Source organism: Nymphaea colorata, chromosome 5, assembly GCF_008831285.2.
Source record: "Nymphaea colorata isolate Beijing-Zhang1983 chromosome 5, ASM883128v2, whole genome shotgun sequence".
Lineage (NCBI taxonomy): Eukaryota > Viridiplantae > Streptophyta > Magnoliopsida > Nymphaeales > Nymphaeaceae > Nymphaea > Nymphaea colorata.
In genome coordinates this window covers 26,418,199-26,438,285 of record NC_045142.1, presented here as the reverse complement: position 1 = coordinate 26,438,285, position 20,087 = coordinate 26,418,199, and the positions used below count along the sequence as shown (strand labels likewise).

At 39.6% G+C, this 20,087-nt stretch overlaps 3 protein-coding genes across 8 annotated transcripts; 1 reads left to right on the top strand and 2 right to left on the bottom strand.

Moving 5' to 3' along the window:
• Positions 1–1,215: 1,215 nt before the first annotated feature.
• LOC116253835 (uncharacterized) lies at positions 1,216–3,981 on the bottom strand. The gene is made up of 3 exons (XM_031628789.2): positions 3,510–3,981; positions 2,220–2,594; positions 1,216–1,977 (listed from the first exon to the last, which is right to left on the bottom strand). Exons 1-3 carry the CDS (start codon positions 3,904–3,906, stop codon positions 1,616–1,618), a joined length of 1,134 nt encoding a protein of 377 aa, XP_031484649.1. The 5' UTR covers positions 3,907–3,981; the 3' UTR covers positions 1,216–1,615.
• A 3,796-nt stretch (positions 3,982–7,777) lies between these two features.
• Positions 7,778–14,332, bottom strand: LOC116254287 (importin subunit alpha-1a-like). Of its 6 annotated transcripts, none has more exons than XM_031629571.2 (12): positions 14,198–14,332; positions 13,769–14,002; positions 13,298–13,394; positions 13,113–13,204; positions 12,875–13,006; positions 12,598–12,783; positions 12,337–12,500; positions 12,119–12,197; positions 9,336–9,464; positions 8,840–8,967; positions 8,366–8,739; positions 7,778–8,281 (listed from the first exon to the last, which is right to left on the bottom strand). In XM_031629571.2, exons 2-11 carry the CDS (start codon positions 13,976–13,978, stop codon positions 8,367–8,369), a joined length of 1,590 nt encoding a protein of 529 aa, XP_031485431.1. In that variant the 5' UTR covers positions 13,979–14,002; positions 14,198–14,332; the 3' UTR covers positions 7,778–8,281; position 8,366. The 6 variants fall into 6 exon arrangements, with proteins under 6 accessions (XP_031485431.1, XP_031485435.1, XP_031485436.1 ...); XM_031629575.2 differs by having other exon boundaries at positions 13,769–14,052; positions 14,198–14,313; XM_031629576.2 differs by having other exon boundaries at positions 13,769–13,991; positions 14,198–14,307.
• Positions 14,333–18,054: 3,722 nt separating this feature from the next.
• On the top strand, positions 18,055–19,634 carry LOC116253978 (uncharacterized). Its single transcript, XM_031628989.2, has 5 exons — positions 18,055–18,444; positions 18,568–18,655; positions 18,742–18,812; positions 18,997–19,053; positions 19,183–19,634. Exons 1-5 carry the CDS (start codon positions 18,346–18,348, stop codon positions 19,378–19,380), a joined length of 513 nt encoding a protein of 170 aa, XP_031484849.1. The 5' UTR covers positions 18,055–18,345; the 3' UTR covers positions 19,381–19,634.
• The last annotated feature ends 453 nt before the right edge of the window (positions 19,635–20,087 follow it).

The window sequence follows — 20,087 nt, the reverse complement described above, 5'->3', positions numbered from 1 at the left end:
ATCAGGGTGGGTCTGAAAGGAGTACTCTCAGCTGGACCTGGTCCTTGAATATACACAATTATGAAGAGAGGTCTATTCTTTATTTATTATACTTGAAAATGAATAAAAACTATAAAGTTAAAATAATTTAGAACTTAAAAAATAAGAGAATGATCGGGGTAAATTTTTTTTTTCTTTTAAACAATTTCCATGAAAAAGGGAAAAAGCCCCCTGACTTCTATATACTCACTGTAATTTTATATATTTTTTGTCATTTTTATGTATTTTCGGTCGATTCACAACTGATACATGAGTTGATGAATCGGCCGACGCACACAATCGACAGCTTCACAGATTAAATTCACGACCAATATTTTTACAAAATTAATGAGTTTTTATCATTTTCCTTGGTCGCACTTCGTATATGTTCATGAACATGCATGCTACATTATGGTCTAATTAAAAAAAAAAAAATCAACTTGTGGAATTATAACCTCATAATATCAAAAAGGCAACAACCATTTGATGAAAAACTATCGAATGAGAGACTGAAGTAAACTGAACTTAACCTAAGAGAAAGCCAAAAAAGTCAGACCTTGAGCACATTTCATTATGGAGACTTGGTTTCAATTTCTTCACAGGCTTGAGCTCAAACGTGTATCCGGTTAAAAATTGTCAAGCTTGAGCACATTAAACTCTGTTTACTCGGCTTCTTTACCAGGCCTAGCAGTCTGTCTGTGCAGGTCTAAGGACAAGAAAGGATGGTATGGACAAGAATCACTGGTTCTAATGTACTGGTATGGACAAGAATCACTGGTTCTAATGTACTATGAATTTGCTTCAATCTTCGGATAGATTCTTAAGACACTCACTAAATGTCCTTACTGCCAAGCACCCCTGAGGGAGGTGTTTGATGGAGTAAAATTGTTTTAACAACTAAATCCTCACATTTCAAACAGCATGCACCTAAGACGATCTGCAGAAGGATGACGCCCTGCTGATGCATTACATTGATAAGGTACAACACTGGGTGACCTGATCTGGAGCCAGTTGCAGAGCTGCAAGAGTACATGCCATTTGATCCGAATGCAAATGAAGGAGATTCATAATTAAGTTGGTATGAAGCCTAAACCAAGGTAACAACTAGAATAGAAGCAAAGGGCACATAAAACTAACAGTAATCAATCAATCAGCCAACCAAATTCTTCCACCCTAAAGTTCTCATAGACCGTGTGCTTGCAGAGGAAACTGAACTTACATTCTTATTGAAAACATGTTTATAGACACATATACATAATACATATCCAAACAACAAATAAATTCCTATCAGGCACTTGATCCAGTTTGAGCATCTAACTTCTCATCCCCAGTACTGTTTCAGCTCCCGGTGGATCATAAATGTGATGACACAGATAACACATTCAAAGTACATTGAGGTGACAGCAGAATAAACCGCCAATTCTGCCAAATAAAAGCTCAAGGTCGAAGGTGAAAATAAAACATGCTTAACCTGAGAAACATCAAGAACTACTAAACTTTTCACAGATTGTATGATGAAGTAGGACTTGAACCCTGTGGCAAAGTCCCCAAACACAGGCGTTTTAGTTCCCAGAAACATTAAGATCATTGCCTGAACTTACAATCTCTTCATCTTTTGCTTGCCGAGCTTGGAGAAGTAGTATGCAAGAAAGGCGAAGAAAGCAGATATGCAGCACAGGATCCAATAGAGGAACTCAACAATGTGATCTTTCCAGCGTCTTCCTGGAGGATGAGTTCTATCAGAAAATAGCAGAACCCTATAGAGAGCCTCAGTGAGTGCATAAGCAGACACAGGGTCGGCTTCTTCAGGCAAGAAACCATGCTCTGTTACACATGAGATGTCATAAACACCAGTCGTTTCCGAGATCCCAAGGAATTGGCATATCTTGATCCGACCATCAATTCGTTCGTCCGTGTTCAAAAGATCTCCATGGCTCAAAATCAAAATGGGATTTTCATCTAGACAAAATGGGGAAAAAGAAAAACCTCATTTCCACATTTAATTGAGTGCAGCACTAGTCAAGGAATAACTCAAGCAGTTTCTGTTTCATCACCCTATGTGGCACGCTAATGGTTTTTATTTTGACAGGGAACTGTGGAATTCCAGTCAGATAACACTTGATTAAGATGCCATTAACAAACTGAGCACTAAAAAAGAGATGAATATAACTACAAGAGTCAAGAGCATCTGTAAAACTTACTGCATTTTCTCAGTGAATGTGAGCAGAACAATTCTTTGGTAGCCTCTAGTGGTGTAGAATCTCCAGCTATCAAGGATTTATACACATAAGACATGTCAACTACCACAACTGCACAGTTTACCCTTCTCCTGGTGAATTTGGATGAGGATAGTTGTGCAGATAAAGCAAAGCCATCAGAGGATTCACTGCCTCTGCCCCTCGAACAACGTAAATGGTGGTGAACACCATCAATCATCCATTCAGACAACTCTTCCAAGCTCTGTGTTATCTCGTAATAGGACAATCCTCTGGAGTCATAGACACAGAACCCATTCCTCATTGATCTCAAAACATTGTGCTCCTCCATAAACAATGTTTCATAATTAGATGAACTCCCTGCATCAAGTATGTTTCTTCATCAATTTCATGTTGACACTTCAAATCAATGTTAAAATCGGGTTTTGCATTAAGACGCTTCTTAAAAAATTCAGAAAACTGGTGGGATCAAACCGAACCAGAAACATCCTGGAATAGAACTAAATAGTAAAGAGAAAATAATTGCAAAAATAAATATCCAAAAAATCAGAAGTTTAATAAACACATCATATACAAATTTGTTTCCTGGAAGAGCTAGCCGACCAAGGGCATAGTTGCAAGCATACATTTTTTTCTGTGTCAAAATGTTAAAGTATCCGAAGGAATTATCTTTCTTAAGCAAATAGATTGCCGAAATTCTTGTAGTTCCAAAGAAAAGGTGGTCAACCAAGAGACTGGTATTAGAGTATGCACCAAATGGCATTATGCATGCTTTTACACGCCAAATGACAAACGCATTTAATGATATTATAAGATGCTCCTTCACAACCGTATTGCTTCTTAAAAGATCTACGGGAAAAGCACCCTTTTTATTTTTCACATACTTTTAATGTTAAGAAATACCAAATTGTTCACTTTTTCGATCATAATTCTCGCGAAAAGCCTGCAACAACTAAAGAAAATTCCCACAGTTGAATGGTTGGCGTCTTCAACCCTTCTAATTGTGGGCCGCATATGAAAATAAGCATACACCCACTTGTCAATCCCAGCTAATAAGATGAACCATCTAACTAAACGCACATAATCTGAAACAATAAAACATACACGTGACGACTTTACATGCTGGAATCTGATTAAAAGAAGACACAAATAAGATCACCAATCCATTGAGCAAAATGGATCGATCTAGCGTCCTGCATCAGCAAAATGATTTTCACAGGTCCACAAGAACGCTGATACTGCACTCTTTAGTATAGAAACGAGTAAGGGCTTTACCGGCGGTCTGAGCAAAGGGGATAAGACCAGCACGGCCGAGAACAGAGTACATGAGATTGACGAGCGAGCTCTTGCCGGACTTGGAGAACCCGACGAGAAGGATCGTGACGATGGGAGGGATGTCCAGCTCCTCCTTCTTAAGCCCTCCCATGGGCACCCAGAAATCTCCAGGGCGGTAGCTCAGGAGCTTGTGGCGGAGGTCGTCGAGCCCCTCGGGCGCCACCATCGCCAGCCTCTCCATCTCCCTCAGCACCCTCATCCTCGGCCCCGCCTCCGCCGCCCTCGATATGTCGATGTCCAGCCGGCCCGTCCCCTGGAACTCAGACGCCGATCTCCACCAGCAGTACAACCCATTCCCCGAGTCGTCCTCCGGCTCGTAGTTCACCGGATTTTCCATTTCTCTCTCCCCCTCTCTCTCCCTCTCTCTGGCAGTATTCTGAGACTCCGGCGATAGATTTCGTCGTTATCCAGTGAATGATTCGCGTATGGCCGGTCAATTTAAAAACCCATTATTTTTCCTATATATTTTGAAGAAAGCTCGATTTTATGATTATGACGTTTGACTACCTCATCAGTCATCATAAGTTCCGTTTCCAAAGCAAAATTGTGAAAGTTTTGGAAGTCATTTGATCCTTGTTTTAGGTCAAAAAAATCGACTGGAATGCCTTCTTTGTTAATTTATTCATGACTTTTTTTTTTCTTGATCAACCTCTCTCTCTCTCTCTCTCTCTCTCTCTCTCTCTCTCTCTCTCTCTCTATATATATATATATATATATATATATATATATATATATATATATGAAAAATGAAATGGTGCTATGTTGACCTTGATGGACATCAAAGTAAACTTCTTTCGTCTCCTCTCATCATCTCCTCTTTTTCTTAAATCTTGATAACTTTGGTGACAATACAGTATGACCTAAAGGGGTTTTTGAAAATTTAAGATTTTACGCATTTAATAAAAGCAGGTCTCGGGAAGCTGTTATAAATGTGGAGCCAAAAATGAATTATTAATAAACGCATAAGATTAGAATATGAAACTGATTTAAAGATGAGAGCAGCAAAGGTTAGAGTATCCAAAGCAAGATTACATGAACACAAGACAGGTTGCTTCAGCCAGTGGCTGCCAAAACACGATTCTTTCTTTGTTACATCTCGTATTAAGAAGTCTAATATTCTATGAAGTTCGCTTTAAGTTCTTAGTTGCAGCAAATTATAGATTTGAGGACCATAAATCTTACGGTCTTGATGTGCCTCGAATCCATAAATCTCAAAAGTCAAAACCAACTCGTGGATCTTAATTTTAAGATACAAACATTGCAAAATCATAACATACAAGATTCATTTTTCAAATAGAATGTGAAATTGTTGCAAAAAAAAGAAGGATATGAGATCTTGAAATCTAACTTCAAACTCTTCAAGAGTTTGTCTCCGTGTGAAATTCCCTGTTTCTTGTCAGGTATATATTTTGTAAAAAACTGTCTATTAAGAATTGACTAATATCAAAATCAAACATGCAGGTCACATCTGAGATCGGCGTTGTGCTGTCATGTTGGCAGTCCAAGTTTACATTCAAGCCCTCTGTGCAAACGTATAGTGCAGCACTGTGGAGAAGGCCACACGATCAGGCATTAACACCGGGCCCCGTGTTTGGGGAAATTAAACTACCAAAACACCGATTGTATTTGACAAAGGATGGCACCTCCTATAAAGGTAAATGCACCACAAAAAAAAACATGGTTTTACAAAAATTATTAAAAAATATTTTTAAATGATAAAATTATCCCTTAAGGGTGTGAGTGGCAGTTACGGTTGTTCAACTAGTCGAGCTAACTCGAGTTCGAATTAATAAATGAACAAGATCAAGTTAAGTGAGCTCAGTTCGGTTAAGATTGAGAAAGAAAATATATAAAATAAGTCTTATAAAATTTTCAAAAAAAAAAAGATTGTTCAAATGAGTATACACATGACGTGTGAGTTTTCATGACTGCCTCTTCCTTTTAAAAGATAATTTTTTTTTAATGAAATGCATGACTTGGCTCAAGCCAATCTTCGGATCGAGCTAAATTGAGACTAGTTCCAGTTTTAAGAACTCAAGCCGAGTCAAGCTCGAGCTAATAAAATAGAACTCGAGTCGAGCTCGAGTGTCTGCCTCTTCCTTTTAAAAAATAAATTTTTTTAATGAAAAGCTTGACTCGGCTCAAGCCAATCTTCGGCTCGAGCTAAATTGAGACGAGTTCCAGTTTTAAGAACTCAAGCCGAGTCAAGCTCGAGCTCGGCTCGAGCTGATCTCGAGTTCCTTTCAAGACAAACGAGCCGAGTTCAAGCTGACTCAACTCGACTCGAACTCCCTCATGAACAGCCCTACTGGCAGCACTAATTTTTTTTAATATTAGAGACATGATCCCTACTCTAGTGGGGGATTCCATGCGCTTGGGCATCCAGCTCATTCGATAAGTGTCATGCTTGGTTAGGCTTGATACTTGAAATCTTATATTGGGTTCGGTCCAACAAGCCTCGGTTAAAATAAAAAATATCTATATTTTAAACATCAAATATTTTTATATTAAATATATTTTATAATAAAATATATATTATTATTAAGAATAAAAATAATATTAAAAATATATCATGCTGGCCCGAACTTGATTTTTCGAGTCGAATCAAACTCGGGCACTTAAAGGGGTGGGTTAGGGTTTGGAAGGGGGTAATGGGCACAAGAGAAAAGAGAGTGAAGTTCTTTGGAAATCCAAGAAGAAAATGCCAGTAAAAGGTATTTAACCGTATTGTATAAACAACTTAAGTAGTTGATTTTTTATTACTGGTGCGAACGATTGCAGTGAATTGTGGGGGATACGAAGGACTAATACGTAAATATATGTGTTTGTCCAAGGACTTCCAGGAAGTTAGTGCGCACGACTCCCATGACTTATATATTTCCCGCAATGTGGAGAACTTGTAAGGTTTAAAATATATATGTGTGTGTAATTTGTAAAATAACCATAAAATTCATAACGAATTTATGATTCAAATATTTCAAGGACGTTGCAGTATTTCTAGAGTTTTTCACTTAAAAGCAATGGCTATTTATTTAGAAACCAAAAAGCACGGTTGTTTCGAGACAGGTTGCATGAATTTGCTCTAATTTTTAGGTCCTGAGAAGGTAAGTTTCAAATAGATTTTAAGTAAAACAATGAGCTCTATTGTTTCTTTCCAATAAATAATGCAACCCCAACAATTTAGAGCAGGTTTGGAAATTTGTCCAAACGCTCTCTTCCTGGAAAAGAAAAACACATGGGCCACATTCGAATACGACTGCCCATTCCAGGATCACCATTGGTACATCTTTTGGACTTTTCTTCTTAAATGTTCATGTTTTTAAAATTGAAGATAATAAAGAAAGTGTTATCACAATGAACCTACTAGATAGGATTATAAAATGATTCTTGAGATGTAATTTAATTTGTAAGACAGAGATATTTGATGGGTATATAAAAGATTCATGTTCAGATTACCACAAAACATTTCCGCAATTTTATACTCAAACTTGCATTAAAGCTGGGCAGGAGGGATTTCATCGATCTTGTAATAATTGCCTGTAAATGCTAGTAGGTTGATGCAGCATCACTAGGGTTGTGAAGTTGGGTTGAACTCGAATAAGATCCATTCTTTACCATTTTCTGTTTAATTGGGTTTTCGTCACTTGAAATCACATTCAAATTTGGATTTGACTGACACTTTCGAAATTGAGTCCGGATCCCACAGCATGCAGGCATCAGAACTATACATCAAATCTGAGTCTCATTATAATTCAGATCCATTTTGCCTTCGCGGAACTAGTTTTTAATTGGTAGTTTGATTTTCCTACTCATCTACTACCCAATGCACGACAATTTCGAAATTTATGAAAATAATGTCATCACAAAGCCAAAGCTGGTTATAAAACACTACTACGCCAGACGACTCCCTCCATGTCCCTGCCACTTTCGGCGGTAAACTCAATCGGATCATCCAATATTGTCCAAGATCTATGAAGAAAATTCAAGGCAAAACAGGTTAACTAGTATTTTAACATAGCAACATGAGGATTGTTCATCTCCTCGTCATCGGTACCTCATCAAGTTCACGAATTCAATTTCAGGTTCACCTTGGACAGACGCCTTATATCAATGAAACACGCTTGAAAGACTATGATAGCAATCAAAGCATTCCGATGAACGGTAAAAAAAAAAATTGGAATGATAAGAATATCATGACCACGTAAAGCTGAAATACAAATCATACTTTCCTTCTTTAATCTTTTGCATAATTGCTCGTACCCTGTAAAAGAACCCCACTCCAAGGGACAAGGAACAACCCCCCTTCAAAAACTCTTCCCACTAGAAAAAATATATATGTATAACCCAAACTCAAAAGAAGCCCAACATGCTAACACATACAACTGTGTTCACTCCCTTCTATGATAGCTAAAAAAGAAAAAGAGGGAGGAAAATACAAAAAGAAGGAAACAGCAAAAAGAAAAGAAAAAAAAAATACTACTAAATAACTCTCTTACCACCATCCATAGGTGGTGCAGACGCTAAGACCAACTGAACCGACATTGAACGGCAGGCCAGCAAAGAAGTTGACCAAGGACGCCCACGTCTCAAGCTATGACATGCCCTCCAGACCATCCACACAACAAGACCCGCCCTTATTAGCGGTAATGAAAGACCTCGGTGACACCATGACCAGAACTCGTCCACACCGGTAACTCAAATCGCCAACTGTGCTGCATTTCAATTGGCAGCCAGCATCAAGCGCATGACAAAAGCAGATGCGAAGAAAGAAACCTCATAAACAGCAGATTGCTTACTCTAAGAGAAATTGAATCTTCCGCCCTGAGGTGGGAGCTCAGTCTCCCCAAAGCGGAAAGCAATCTGTGGCTGGTCACCAGATACCAGTGCATCATCATCCTCTTCGACCCAGTAGGCTTCAAGAATTTTAACAGCCTTCTCATAGATCTCTGTGTTGTCATGAGACTGCAAATTTTCAATCTTGTCCAGACCCTCAGCATCATCGATCAATTGGGCGTACAGATTCACGCCTCCAGTGTTGCCCATGTTCTTTTCAGCTTCCCCAACCTTCAATATGTTCTCCAATCCTTCAAGACAAACCGTCACAATTCTTGGGTCTGGGCACACCAGAAGATCGCACAAAGGTTTGATGCAACCCTGACTCACCAGATACCTAAATAACAAGGTTTACCAATTAGGGAAAAAAATATCCAACAAACAGTACTAAAAAACCATTTCTTTTTCCGTGCAAATAAAGATACATCGAAACATACTTTATCTGATCGTGTGTACCCCCTGAAGTTGCATTGGAGATTGCCCAAGCTGCTTCCTTTTTTATATCAAACTCAGCCGTTTGAAGCAAATGTACAAGTGGACCAATGATATCAGCATCAATAACAGCCTGCAACCCAAAAAAATGAATAACCGCAACATAAGCTTCCACAATTGAGATTCCCAAAGCAAAATCAATTTTCAAAACAAAATAGAGAGGAAGATTTGACGAACTGCCCAACCACCCCAAATAACAATTATTCAAAAGCTCAAGCATTTAGGAAAACTTTATCGTAACTCCAATTTCCTTGTCAGGTATACATACAATACATACATACATACATATAATTTTACAAAAAAGAAAAGTTTGACAAAGAAAAAGAATAATCATTCCCAATACACATCCAAAATTATAAAAGGCAAGTTCAACAAAAGTCTTAATTCCCCGTTTAACCTTGATTCTTCACTAAATACACACGAACCAGAAATCACATATACCTGAATTTGTTCCTTATTTCCAGCAGTGATGTTTGAGATTGTCCAGCACGCTTCCTTCTTTATACTTTTCTTGTGATTGTGTGTCAAAAGATTCAACAGGCACGGTAATGCTTGGTGATTGATGACATACTGAAGGAAAAACAAGCAAACGTGATCATCAGTACAGAGAAAAAATTGCTTATTCATGTGCAACCTCAAGCACCACAAGACTGGTCCAGTATACAAGTGTACCACATGACCATCTTGGAGAAGCAAAGACCATGTTTTCCATGTGCGGCAATATCATTTAAAAGAATGCAGTACTACAAGAAAGATCCCAACACAAGCAAGGCCAATTGGAGTGCGTTATAGGTTCAATGAACTAGACAGCCAAGCAAATAGCAAGCACACATATTCAGCTGTCGTCAGTTCAGTCGCCTATTAGCCAAAACAGTCAACAAGTCGAATCGACAAGCAGGGTTTATCTAATATACTATCATTCACAAGTGGCTACAAGCCTACAATACATATCAGGTACCTGACCTGACAAAAAAACATTTTATTCTGCATCATGACAATTTGAAAATCAATGGAAAATATGAGCTAGTTCAATTTAGCATTCATACCAGAGAAATAGATAAAAATATATATACAACAAGTGAACTAAGTACTCAACCTAAAGAAAAGATCGAAACGATTGATCCAAAATGTCAATTAGGAGTGCACAGGCTTAGATCGTCCAAACTCAGACTGACGAACCAAGATCAAGCCCAGCCAAGAATGTTCAACTTCAGCCAAAACCGGTTTTAAAAAGCAGTATACTTTCACCCAACCAAACTCATTTCAAACATGAAAATTTGGACAAGCTATCTTTCCAAAATCGTCATCCTTCACCTCAGCAACAAAGTTACACTCATCCACTTATAGCCAGCTTCCTTCATTCTCAATTTCCTTTGTCCTTTCTCCAGGCAGACCTCAAAGCCCTGACCTCTCTTTTTTCCACTTCCCCTCCTCCACAAAACAACCCAGTTAACATTTTGAAAACAGTAAACAACCTAACTCAATCCTCTCCTCCTAATTTAAAACCTAATTATCCTAACCAAAGGGGCAAGAAAAGATCGGGTCTTCCAGCTCAGAATCCCGGTATGAATACAGAGAATTAGGAATGATATTGTTTGAAATATTTTCATTTTGGTGGCCGTTTCAGAATGTGGCAACATTAGTTCTTTCTTTTTTCTTTTTGCCTGTCTTTGGAAATATCACCGTTATATTTCACAAACTTGAGGCATCGTTTATTTCCAATGTCTTGTATGGATCGGTTTATAATGGGTTGCTCCAGATACAAAGCTCAGGGCCTCAGGCTCATACCAGACACTGCATAGCCTTAATGTAAACCCTAGGAGTCAGACCGCTAACTGCTAACTTCACTCTGTTCGCAATGCACATACTGAAAGAAACCTCCAAAAATTGCAGATGAAACAAGATCAAAATTTGTTTCCTTACAGTTCTAGACTGACCCATTCTTCAACTAAAACGTGGATCATATTTTCAAATATAAATACAGGCATACTAGAGAACTCTTAAATACTTCACAACCACTCGAACCCAACATGTACAGATATAGGAAACCTAAAGGGTAAGATAGCCAACTTTATGTATATAACATCTTTGACATCATATGTCATGCATTATTGTTTACTTTACTGTATGATTCATAATGCTCGTTATATATTTCTTGTCTATACATTCAGATTCTTCCGAACAAAAGCATCAAACCGACTATTAACACCTCATACATTTCTTGTCTATACGTTCATTTTCTTCCGAATGAAAGCATCAAACCAACTATTAACACCTCGCCCTTTTTTTGGGGTACAAACCTAGCACTTTTATGAATAGAGGACCACTGCTTATTGAAGTGGCACATTGTGGTTGGAAAAAGATGGTAGCATGTTTGTTGTTATGATGCAACACAGGGTCAGAAACAAAGAAGAGAAAAACAACATGTGAACAATATGCTAGGCATGTAAAAAGTGCAAAAAAACAAAATTTTGATACAAGTCATATAATAATGCAAGCACAAGTTCATAAAACAACGTACAGGCTCCCATGGAAGAGGGACATAACCTTATCATGCATGGAAACCATGGATAATTGTAATATATATATATATATATATATATATATATATATATATATATATATATATGTATGCAGGAATTCAACCAATCTTAGCTCCTTCAAGTAGAATGTTCACCACAGCATGCAACTCTGGTGATTCATTTAGACAAACGGAAGCTTATCAACTGAAATTTTGATCAAAGAACTCAATCACTTGTTTCCACAAAGGGCATGTACTTATAAGTTACAACATATAAATGCAGATATCTGTACGTGCATGTGTGTGTGTGTGTGTGTCTGGGAGAGAGAGGGAAAGAGAGAGAGAGAGAGAGAGAGAGGTTGTTGAGCAAGAAATACATCAAATCAAAAAATTAAGAGATCTAAAACCACTATTTCATTGTGATTCCCAAACAGGGGCAGAGGCAGGCGTGGACATGTTGGGCAATTGCCCACACAGACCAGCAAAAAGTGGTTATTTTCACATTGGGGCAATTTTTCTCATTTACATAGTGATGCCTCTTAAAAACTTAGAATTTCATTACTAGTGTCTCTTAGCCAGAAAATTCTGGCTCCGCCTCGGTTTCAAGGCCCTGTTAGAAAGCTTTAAAGCATCAATAAGCACTGGACCAACATCACCTGCAAACCATGTGATAAGCACATGAACAATTTCTAAATATGTATACCTGAGTTTGTTGATCATCACCAGTAACAATGTTTCCAACAGTGCGAAGAGCAGGAATAAGCACTGAGGGTGAAGGATGCCTGAGCAACAAGAAAACTTCAAAATAAGACTCATATTCCACTGTAAACAAAAACTATTGAATTCAATATCCTCCCACATGGCATAATGCAGAGAGAAATAGAAGCCAAACAAAATCGGAGCTTTGTAGGGACAACATACAGAAGAAGCTCCACAAGCCTCGGGCAGACTCCAGCATCAATAACTGCCTGTATTTTGTCGTTTGTTCCATCTGAAAGATAGGAAAGCGCCCAGCACGCATCTGTCAGTACCTCCTCATCGGCTGAATGGATGAGTCTTTGCAATGCAGGTAGTGCAGGTTTTGTCTGCTCCAGTAAAAAACGAATAAATACATAAATAAACAAAAGTTGTGTCGGTCATCGAGAAGAAGGAAAATGCAATCTAAAACGCCTCCCTACAAACCTGTTCAAATGGAGGCTGAGGCTTGCCTCTACAGAAGTTAGATAGAGTCCACGTGGCATTTCTTAACATGGAAAGCTTGGCATGCTCATTAAGTTGGGACAATAGTGGTATCAAAGCACCATGGCTCAGCACCAGATCTCGACACTTGGAGGAGTCACCTGCAACATTTCCCAAAGCCCAAACCGCCTATGCAAATGGAAGGAGAAGCCAACCTAATGTCATTTAACAAAAAGCAAGTGCAAGTAACTGAAAGAAGACGAGACTACAAAAATTTTACCTGTTCTCTGACATCATCGCTAGGCGATTGGAGCAATTGCACAAAGATGGGAACTGCCCCGTGGTCAATAACAACTCTGGTGTTCTCTGAAGTGCCCGAAGCAATGTTTGTCAAAGCCCACGCAGCCTCAAACTGAGAAGCCCAAAATAAAAAATAAAATAACCAAAAAATCCCTGAACACTGGTCCCGACAAACGCAAGAGCATATTCCAAGTACGCTAAGTGCCAATCCAATGAACCTGAAGTTGAGGGAAATCTGATCGCGTGAGGAACTCAACAAATCGAGGAACGACACCAGATTGAATAACTTCTTCGATAGGAGGGCTGCGCTCTGCAGGAGAAAGATCACAACGATGAAAAGATAAAAAAGAAGAATATAGCACCGGATAGATCAATAAAGCGACAGTTACTGAACACTGAGTACCTATGGAAAGAAGTTTCCTAAACTGGGTAGTCGCTTCCAACTGCATATTGCTATCATCCGACCACACCCCAGCAACCATAGCAGGAAGACTCTCCAACTTTGGAAGATCAAAATGTTCCAGTAAGTGAAAAGAAACGGCAACGAGAAAATCTGATCTCATCCTCACATACTCTAAAATCAACAAGGCACATGAAATTCCGAAGTATTTGATTCACATCCGTACCATCGAACACTAATAGCCATGATGAAAACAATAACACCATATAGAGCAGATAAAGCAAAAACCAATTAGAAACCCAACGATCAAAGCCCACAAGTGTTTGGAGGTTTTTGACCTACCAAGGAACCCATGGAGGTGGAAACCAGCACCGTCTCCCCACCCCCACCCCCCGGAGAAACGTACTAGTACTCCTAATCAAGAAACAACAAAAAACAAAGGAACCAAAAAATCCAGCACATCCAGGGAGTTACCTTCTTTTCCATTGCGCTCGCCTGCAACGTCGGGACGAAGGCCTGCGCCTGCATCCCCTCCCTCCTCTTCTTCAGGAGGTTCTCCTCCCTCTTGTTCTTCCTGATCTCGACCATGTTGTCCTCCCTCTTCCGCCTGGCCTCATCAGCGTCCACGGCGACCTTGTAGCTCTTCTTGCGGACCTCCGTCCGGGCATTGGGCCTCAGAGACATGGCTGCAGTACGCCTAAAGGATACCTACCCAACACAAGGAGAAGGCAAATCCTTGGAATCGACGATACCAAACCCTAGCAAACCAACAAGAACCTATAACCCAAAATGAAACCCTAAGATCGCAAATGAAGAAGTAATCTGCAATCCCGGAAAGAATCCTAACCAAGGACACAAGGAGATAAAATGAAAGAGAGAGACAGGGAAAGAAAGAAAGAGCACCTGATACTAAGGAAGGCAGGCAGAGAGGGAGAGAGCGAGCGAACACAGCAGAGTGGGAGACACGAAGCTTTCCGAGAGGGGAACGGCAACAACCAAGAAGGCGGGCGGCATTTTATACTCCAAGCAGTGAAAGAGCGAGAGACCAGTGCGGTTCGGGTAATGGGTCTTTGAGGAAATGGAAAATGCCATCGTTACTACCACTATTTTCCAAAATGTCACCAATTTGAATTCCCTTTGGCCTGGAGTTCGGATCACGGTTGGGTTAGATTCTCGACCCGGACCAACCCAACCCCAGCCCGGACGGACCCGGTTATTACCTGGTTTAATTGAACCAAATGTAATTTCGAAACTATAAAAATATCAAATTTGTAACAAATGTAAAGAAAAAACTATACACTTGGTTTCCACAGCGTTTAATACATTCCTTCAAGCAACATTTTCGTTAACAATTTGCCGAACCAATGTTGGCTTGATTACTATATATGTAATGTTTTGTTCAAATACCAATAAGTTACCTTATAAAGGAAATTAAACATAAATTAGTTTATGAAATATCTAATTGTTATGTTTGACTAATGTGTAAAACCCTCATGATGTGATTATAATCAGTCAAATAGATTTCTATTCGTATAATTATAAATTAAACTCATTGGATGAACTACCATTGTGTAAATGAGTGTCATGTGTATTTGTGATTGTAATCATTTAAATGGAGTGTTATAGGTATAATTACAATGAGCGTATGATAGACTTCAATATTGTTTGTATTATTGTATATATATATTGTGTGTGTGAGAGAGAGAGAGAGAGAGAGATGGAGAGAGAGAGACTTCACGTGCATTTTTCAAAAAGAAAAAATGATTTAATGAATTTGGGATTGGATCGGATCGGACCTGAATCGGACCCAATCCTACCATTATCGGAATATTTACGATGACACGTTAAAAAAATGATAATTTTATAATTATTATCACTAATAAGTGTTTATGATAATATTAAGCTCCATTGATGCTTTGGCAGTAGATAGATGCCAAACTCTTTTAGAAACCTCATCTATGCTTTCCTACTTTTGGAAGTCATAAATATGCATTTACAGCGCAAAACAAATTGATAGTTAAAAAACAATTGAAGTAAATAAAAAAAATTATATTATCTTTGCAAAATATAAATCACATCTGGAAAATAAACGAAACAGTAAAAAAACAATTTTAAAAAAAAAGAAAAGTTAAAAGATTTGACTCGTTTATAGGTGAAATTGTTGTGGCTAAATCCAAGAAGCAGCATCGATCTTATCACTGGCTGCTGAACACACTCTTTGTTTTCTAAATTGGTTTTCTTGCAATGATTTGATGTCCGATCCAAGGGGATACAAATGTAGCCTTAGTTGATTCACGCATCATTTTGTTTCAAATTTTAACCAAGGATGTGAATTAATCATACTTAAATCATATATATTTTCGAACGATTTTAAGTAAGTGAATATGGTAAAAAAAATATTGAAAAATCGGAATGGAAAACCGGTTCAGATAGGATCCGATACCATGGTAAAAAATGGTATCTGTTTGGTTCGATTTTTTTTTTTTTTTTTTTTTGTGGGTTTTACAGGAAGGGCCGAACAGATGAGGGGATGGGTAAATATATTGCAGATTCAGCTTTGAATATTTGCATTTATTTTAGTTGGTTTTAAAATGGCGTTCCAGTGTATCGGAATCGTCATTCCACGTTGCAACTCGCAAGACTTTTAATTGGATTCGCTGGTGGGTTTTTACAAAACCGATTCATATATTACATGACTTTTTTGTTTTTATTTTGGAATTTAAATTTAAATATATGACAACTCAGAGGAATTTGGGAAGGACCATTAGATTCAAACGTGTCAAATGCCCGATGTGGCCATATGTTTATATATATATATCTTCATCATGTTACTAAAAGTGTCATGTACACACTTTGATGCTCCTTGGACAATTACTTTTCAATGAAATATTTTTAACTATTCAGCTACATCTATAATCTAAGTATATTTCAATTCTCTTGTATATTTAATTACTCGACATACAAAAACATATTACCCAAGCAGGTGAATATTTGGATGAGTATTATTTGGATGAGTATGAGAAGTATTTCATCATATTATTCGTAAGATAGTCGAAACTTTCACCCAACTCATTATCTTTGTCACGCACAAGGTATGTTTCCGTACACATTAATAACCCTTTTTTACAACATTAGACAGTTGACCCTTTATGGATTAAAACGAAAACTGGCTGCCTACCATCCCTTATCTGAACTGCTGAACTTGAGCTTAGGGTTAAGCTCGAGTAGGGCCGGAGCACCTGTGTGAGCTGAGTCATGCTAAGTATGTACGTAAGCACCGGCAGAAAACGACATGAACCGACTCGGTTCGAGTCCGTGCAGAGTCCGGAGCCATCAAAGTCATACTCCCACCGTGCTCGGCCTGAGGGGAACTAACGCTTCGGCCGGTGCAATGTAGACAAAGTACTAACATTGGTCTGATCGCCGGAACAACGCCTAGACTCCGGCCAGTTCATCCTCGTAGGGCATGGCAGACCCCAGCAAATTCAAACACATATATTTTGTGACTTTTACGGTCAAACATTTCTTCCAGAGTGTTTGCATGATGGAAGAAAATGTCAAGAGACAAATGGTTTTGTGTTCCACTCTGCTCTTACAGATGAAACCATAATTTATGTCGCGCTTTTAAGGGAAGGGCTGAAATGACAGAAGGGAAGGTTTTCTCTTTTTAACAACACCATTTAGGTCGGCGGGGATTAGGTGCACACAACCTTCCTGTCTGAGGACATATAAACTGAGACAAGTTATCCAGATCATTATTTTGGGCCGTGCCCTGTGTTCCAGCCATTAACACCGCCGGAAATATGGATCCAATGAAAAATTCGGAAAACAATTAGATTCAATTTAAGAGTGCCACATGTTGATTTTCAGTGATTTTATCAATTCTAGTATTTTTAACGACTTATTTATTTTTTGAACAAATAATATATATACATAGAGAGAGAGAAACTTGATGGGGCGACAAAAAACAGCGATATTGCTAAATATGGTGGCATAGATGACGACAACATAATTTCCTTGTTAGAAATTAGAATCATGCTATTATCTTGCTCCTTTTAACAAATAATAAATTTTCAGACCAAGTTTCATGCATTTCCACACATGACATTAGTAATGCATTTGGTCACACACACCATTAAATCTCTCTCTCTCTCTATATATATATATATAGATATATATATATAGAGAGAGAGAAGATTTAATGGTGTTTGACAAGTTTTATCATAGCACAAGCTAAATCCAAAATTCAGTTCATTAACAATTTGATATACGAACAATATCGCTGTAGCAAATGTCATAATGCTACGGGGATTATTACTACAAGATATAGAAGGAAGGTCGTCAGCGTCATGCCGTAAAATTGATTATCAACCGAATAAAAAAAAATACATATATGGTAGAATCATTTTTATAGTATACACATGGTATAGAAGGAAGGTCCTTAGCTGATAGCACCTATGGGCGTGAAAAGCACCCTAATTAATGGCTAATTTCCTATAATTAATTACATATTAACTTAAATTAAAGTTCTTCTCGTTTACTTGCTAAAACTTAATGAGGCGATAAGTGCTAGGGATGCCAGCATGTGCATCATACTGAAATAGAAACTTTCATGGGGACATTTTGTGATGTTCTGGAAACTAAAAAACTCATGGGGAGAAAATAAAAAAAAAAAAAAAAAAGGAAAGAAGCCGAAACTCAGACGCGCAAGTGAATCCAGGAGATTCCCCTCTGCTGAGATATTTTCGAACCCGCTTTCCTCGAAACCGCTCTCGTTGGGAAAACCGCTTCGTCGAGCGCGAAAATATCTGGCCACCAAACCGCCGGGGAACGTTCTGGAGCGCCTCGGATATTTCCTCTTCGCTCGCCAATTTTTTTCCATTATTTTTTTCCGCCTTCATTATTTTAAGGGCCCGCCTGCGAAGCCGGCGGCCTCCATCTTTTCAGATCAAAGAAGAAGCGTCTCCGACGAGAAACCGCAACGCACCAGCTTCTTCCGGCATGAAATCGCGACGTTGAGGCGGCGAGTGGCGAGTTCTCTTCCGGAAATAATGGATCTCGATGGAAGACCGTCTTACTACAGAGTCCTCGGCGTCGATCGAGGCGCTTCGGTGACGGAGATTCGCGGCGCGTACAGAAAACTCGCTCTGGTGAGATTTTTGTTGTCCTCCTCCTTCAGTTCTTCAATTTCTGGATCTCGATTCTTTTCCTTTTCTGCTTTTTCCCTGTTATTTGCTTACCGTTCCGTGCGTTATTGCCTGTGATTTGTGGAGCAATGGCATCCGGATCGGTGGACGAGAGACCCGTCGGTGGCGGGAGAGGCGAAGCGACAGTTTCAGCAGATCCAGGAGGCATACGCAGGTAAGCGCGAGAGATTCATAGAATCGCGCAAAGGTTTCTCCATTAGATGATTAACGGATCTCTGATTGGTTTTATTGACGTTGCAGTTCTCTCGGACGAAGGGAAGAGGGCTCTGTACGACGCGGGACTGTTCGATCCGCTAGAAGGAGAGGATGAGGTGAGATGGAGGGAGGCCGAAGATTTGTTCTCCTTTGTTCGCGGAGAATTTCCTTGCTTCCTGAATCTTTCCTAAATCGATCAAATTGTGGAATGGCCTGATTCTCTTTCTGGATTCTGTATTTCTGAATTTCCTTTGCCTTCGGATCTCACGATATCGTGAAATATTTCGCGCTTCTGCCTAGGGATTCTGCGATTTTATGCAAGAAATGATGTCGATGATGAACCAAACCAGAAGCCAGGTGAGCGACCGATCGATCGATCGAGTTCCCAAAGTTGCTTTTAGTTAATAACGACCCGGGAGAAATCATCACTCGGGGCAAGAAGCATAGTTTGGTGATTTGATCGAATCTGTGGTTGGGAAATTGCAGAATGATAGCTTTGAGGACCTTCAGAGGATGTTTATGGAGATCGCGGGAGGTCCAAGCGTCCAGGCTTCTCCGGACGGGGGCCGTTGCGGAGCGCCGAGCCTCGCCACGCGGGAAGCGTCGAAGGGCGGGCCGAGCAGGCGGCGGCGACGGGAAGAATGTCAATCCAGGCCTCGGTTCCATCACGGCTTCGGGTCGTAGAAGGCGTAGGAGTCGTCATCCCTTCCGGTCGCCTCTGGCGTCTAAGGACCCCGCGGCGTCGACGGTTGGTGGCGGGCATAGTGGGAATTAAAATGTTCTCCGAGATAATTATGGTACCCCTTGTCATGGGGGCAAATGCATTTCGTCATTTTTGTCACGGCGTTGCCGTCTCCGTTGGTCTTTGCTTTTCTTGTGAAGTGCGTTGATGGACGCCGTTTAATTAGAATGACATAATTAACCCTACATTTAAAGTACCCGTTTCACTTGTCCCCGTTCCGTTTTGTGGGAAAAAAAGACTTTCGTGGAGCCAAACACGTGAAAGCGACGCGTCGCCTCGTCCAATCAGCGGATGCTCGTCATAAACACAAAAGGCTCGGCCGGGGGTGAAGGTGTGACGTGTGTGGTCGCCACGCTCCGGCCACAGAAGCGGGCCATGGTTGTTGTACTTGCGGTGCTGCGTGTCCTTACGATGAGCAGATATTTTATGCTGGCGAATGCACTCTTTTCGTTTATGGAGGCCATCCGATCATGTGCTCTGCTAAATCACGTTCCCAAGTCTAAATCTGCCTTTTCTAAACATTCGATGTTATGAGATTCGCTGTTATGTCAAATGGGGAATCTCGAACTATATAACAAACGTGATAAACGATTTAGATTTCATTTTCTCGACTCCGGGGGGTTTCAATAGTGGAAAAAATCGAATCAAA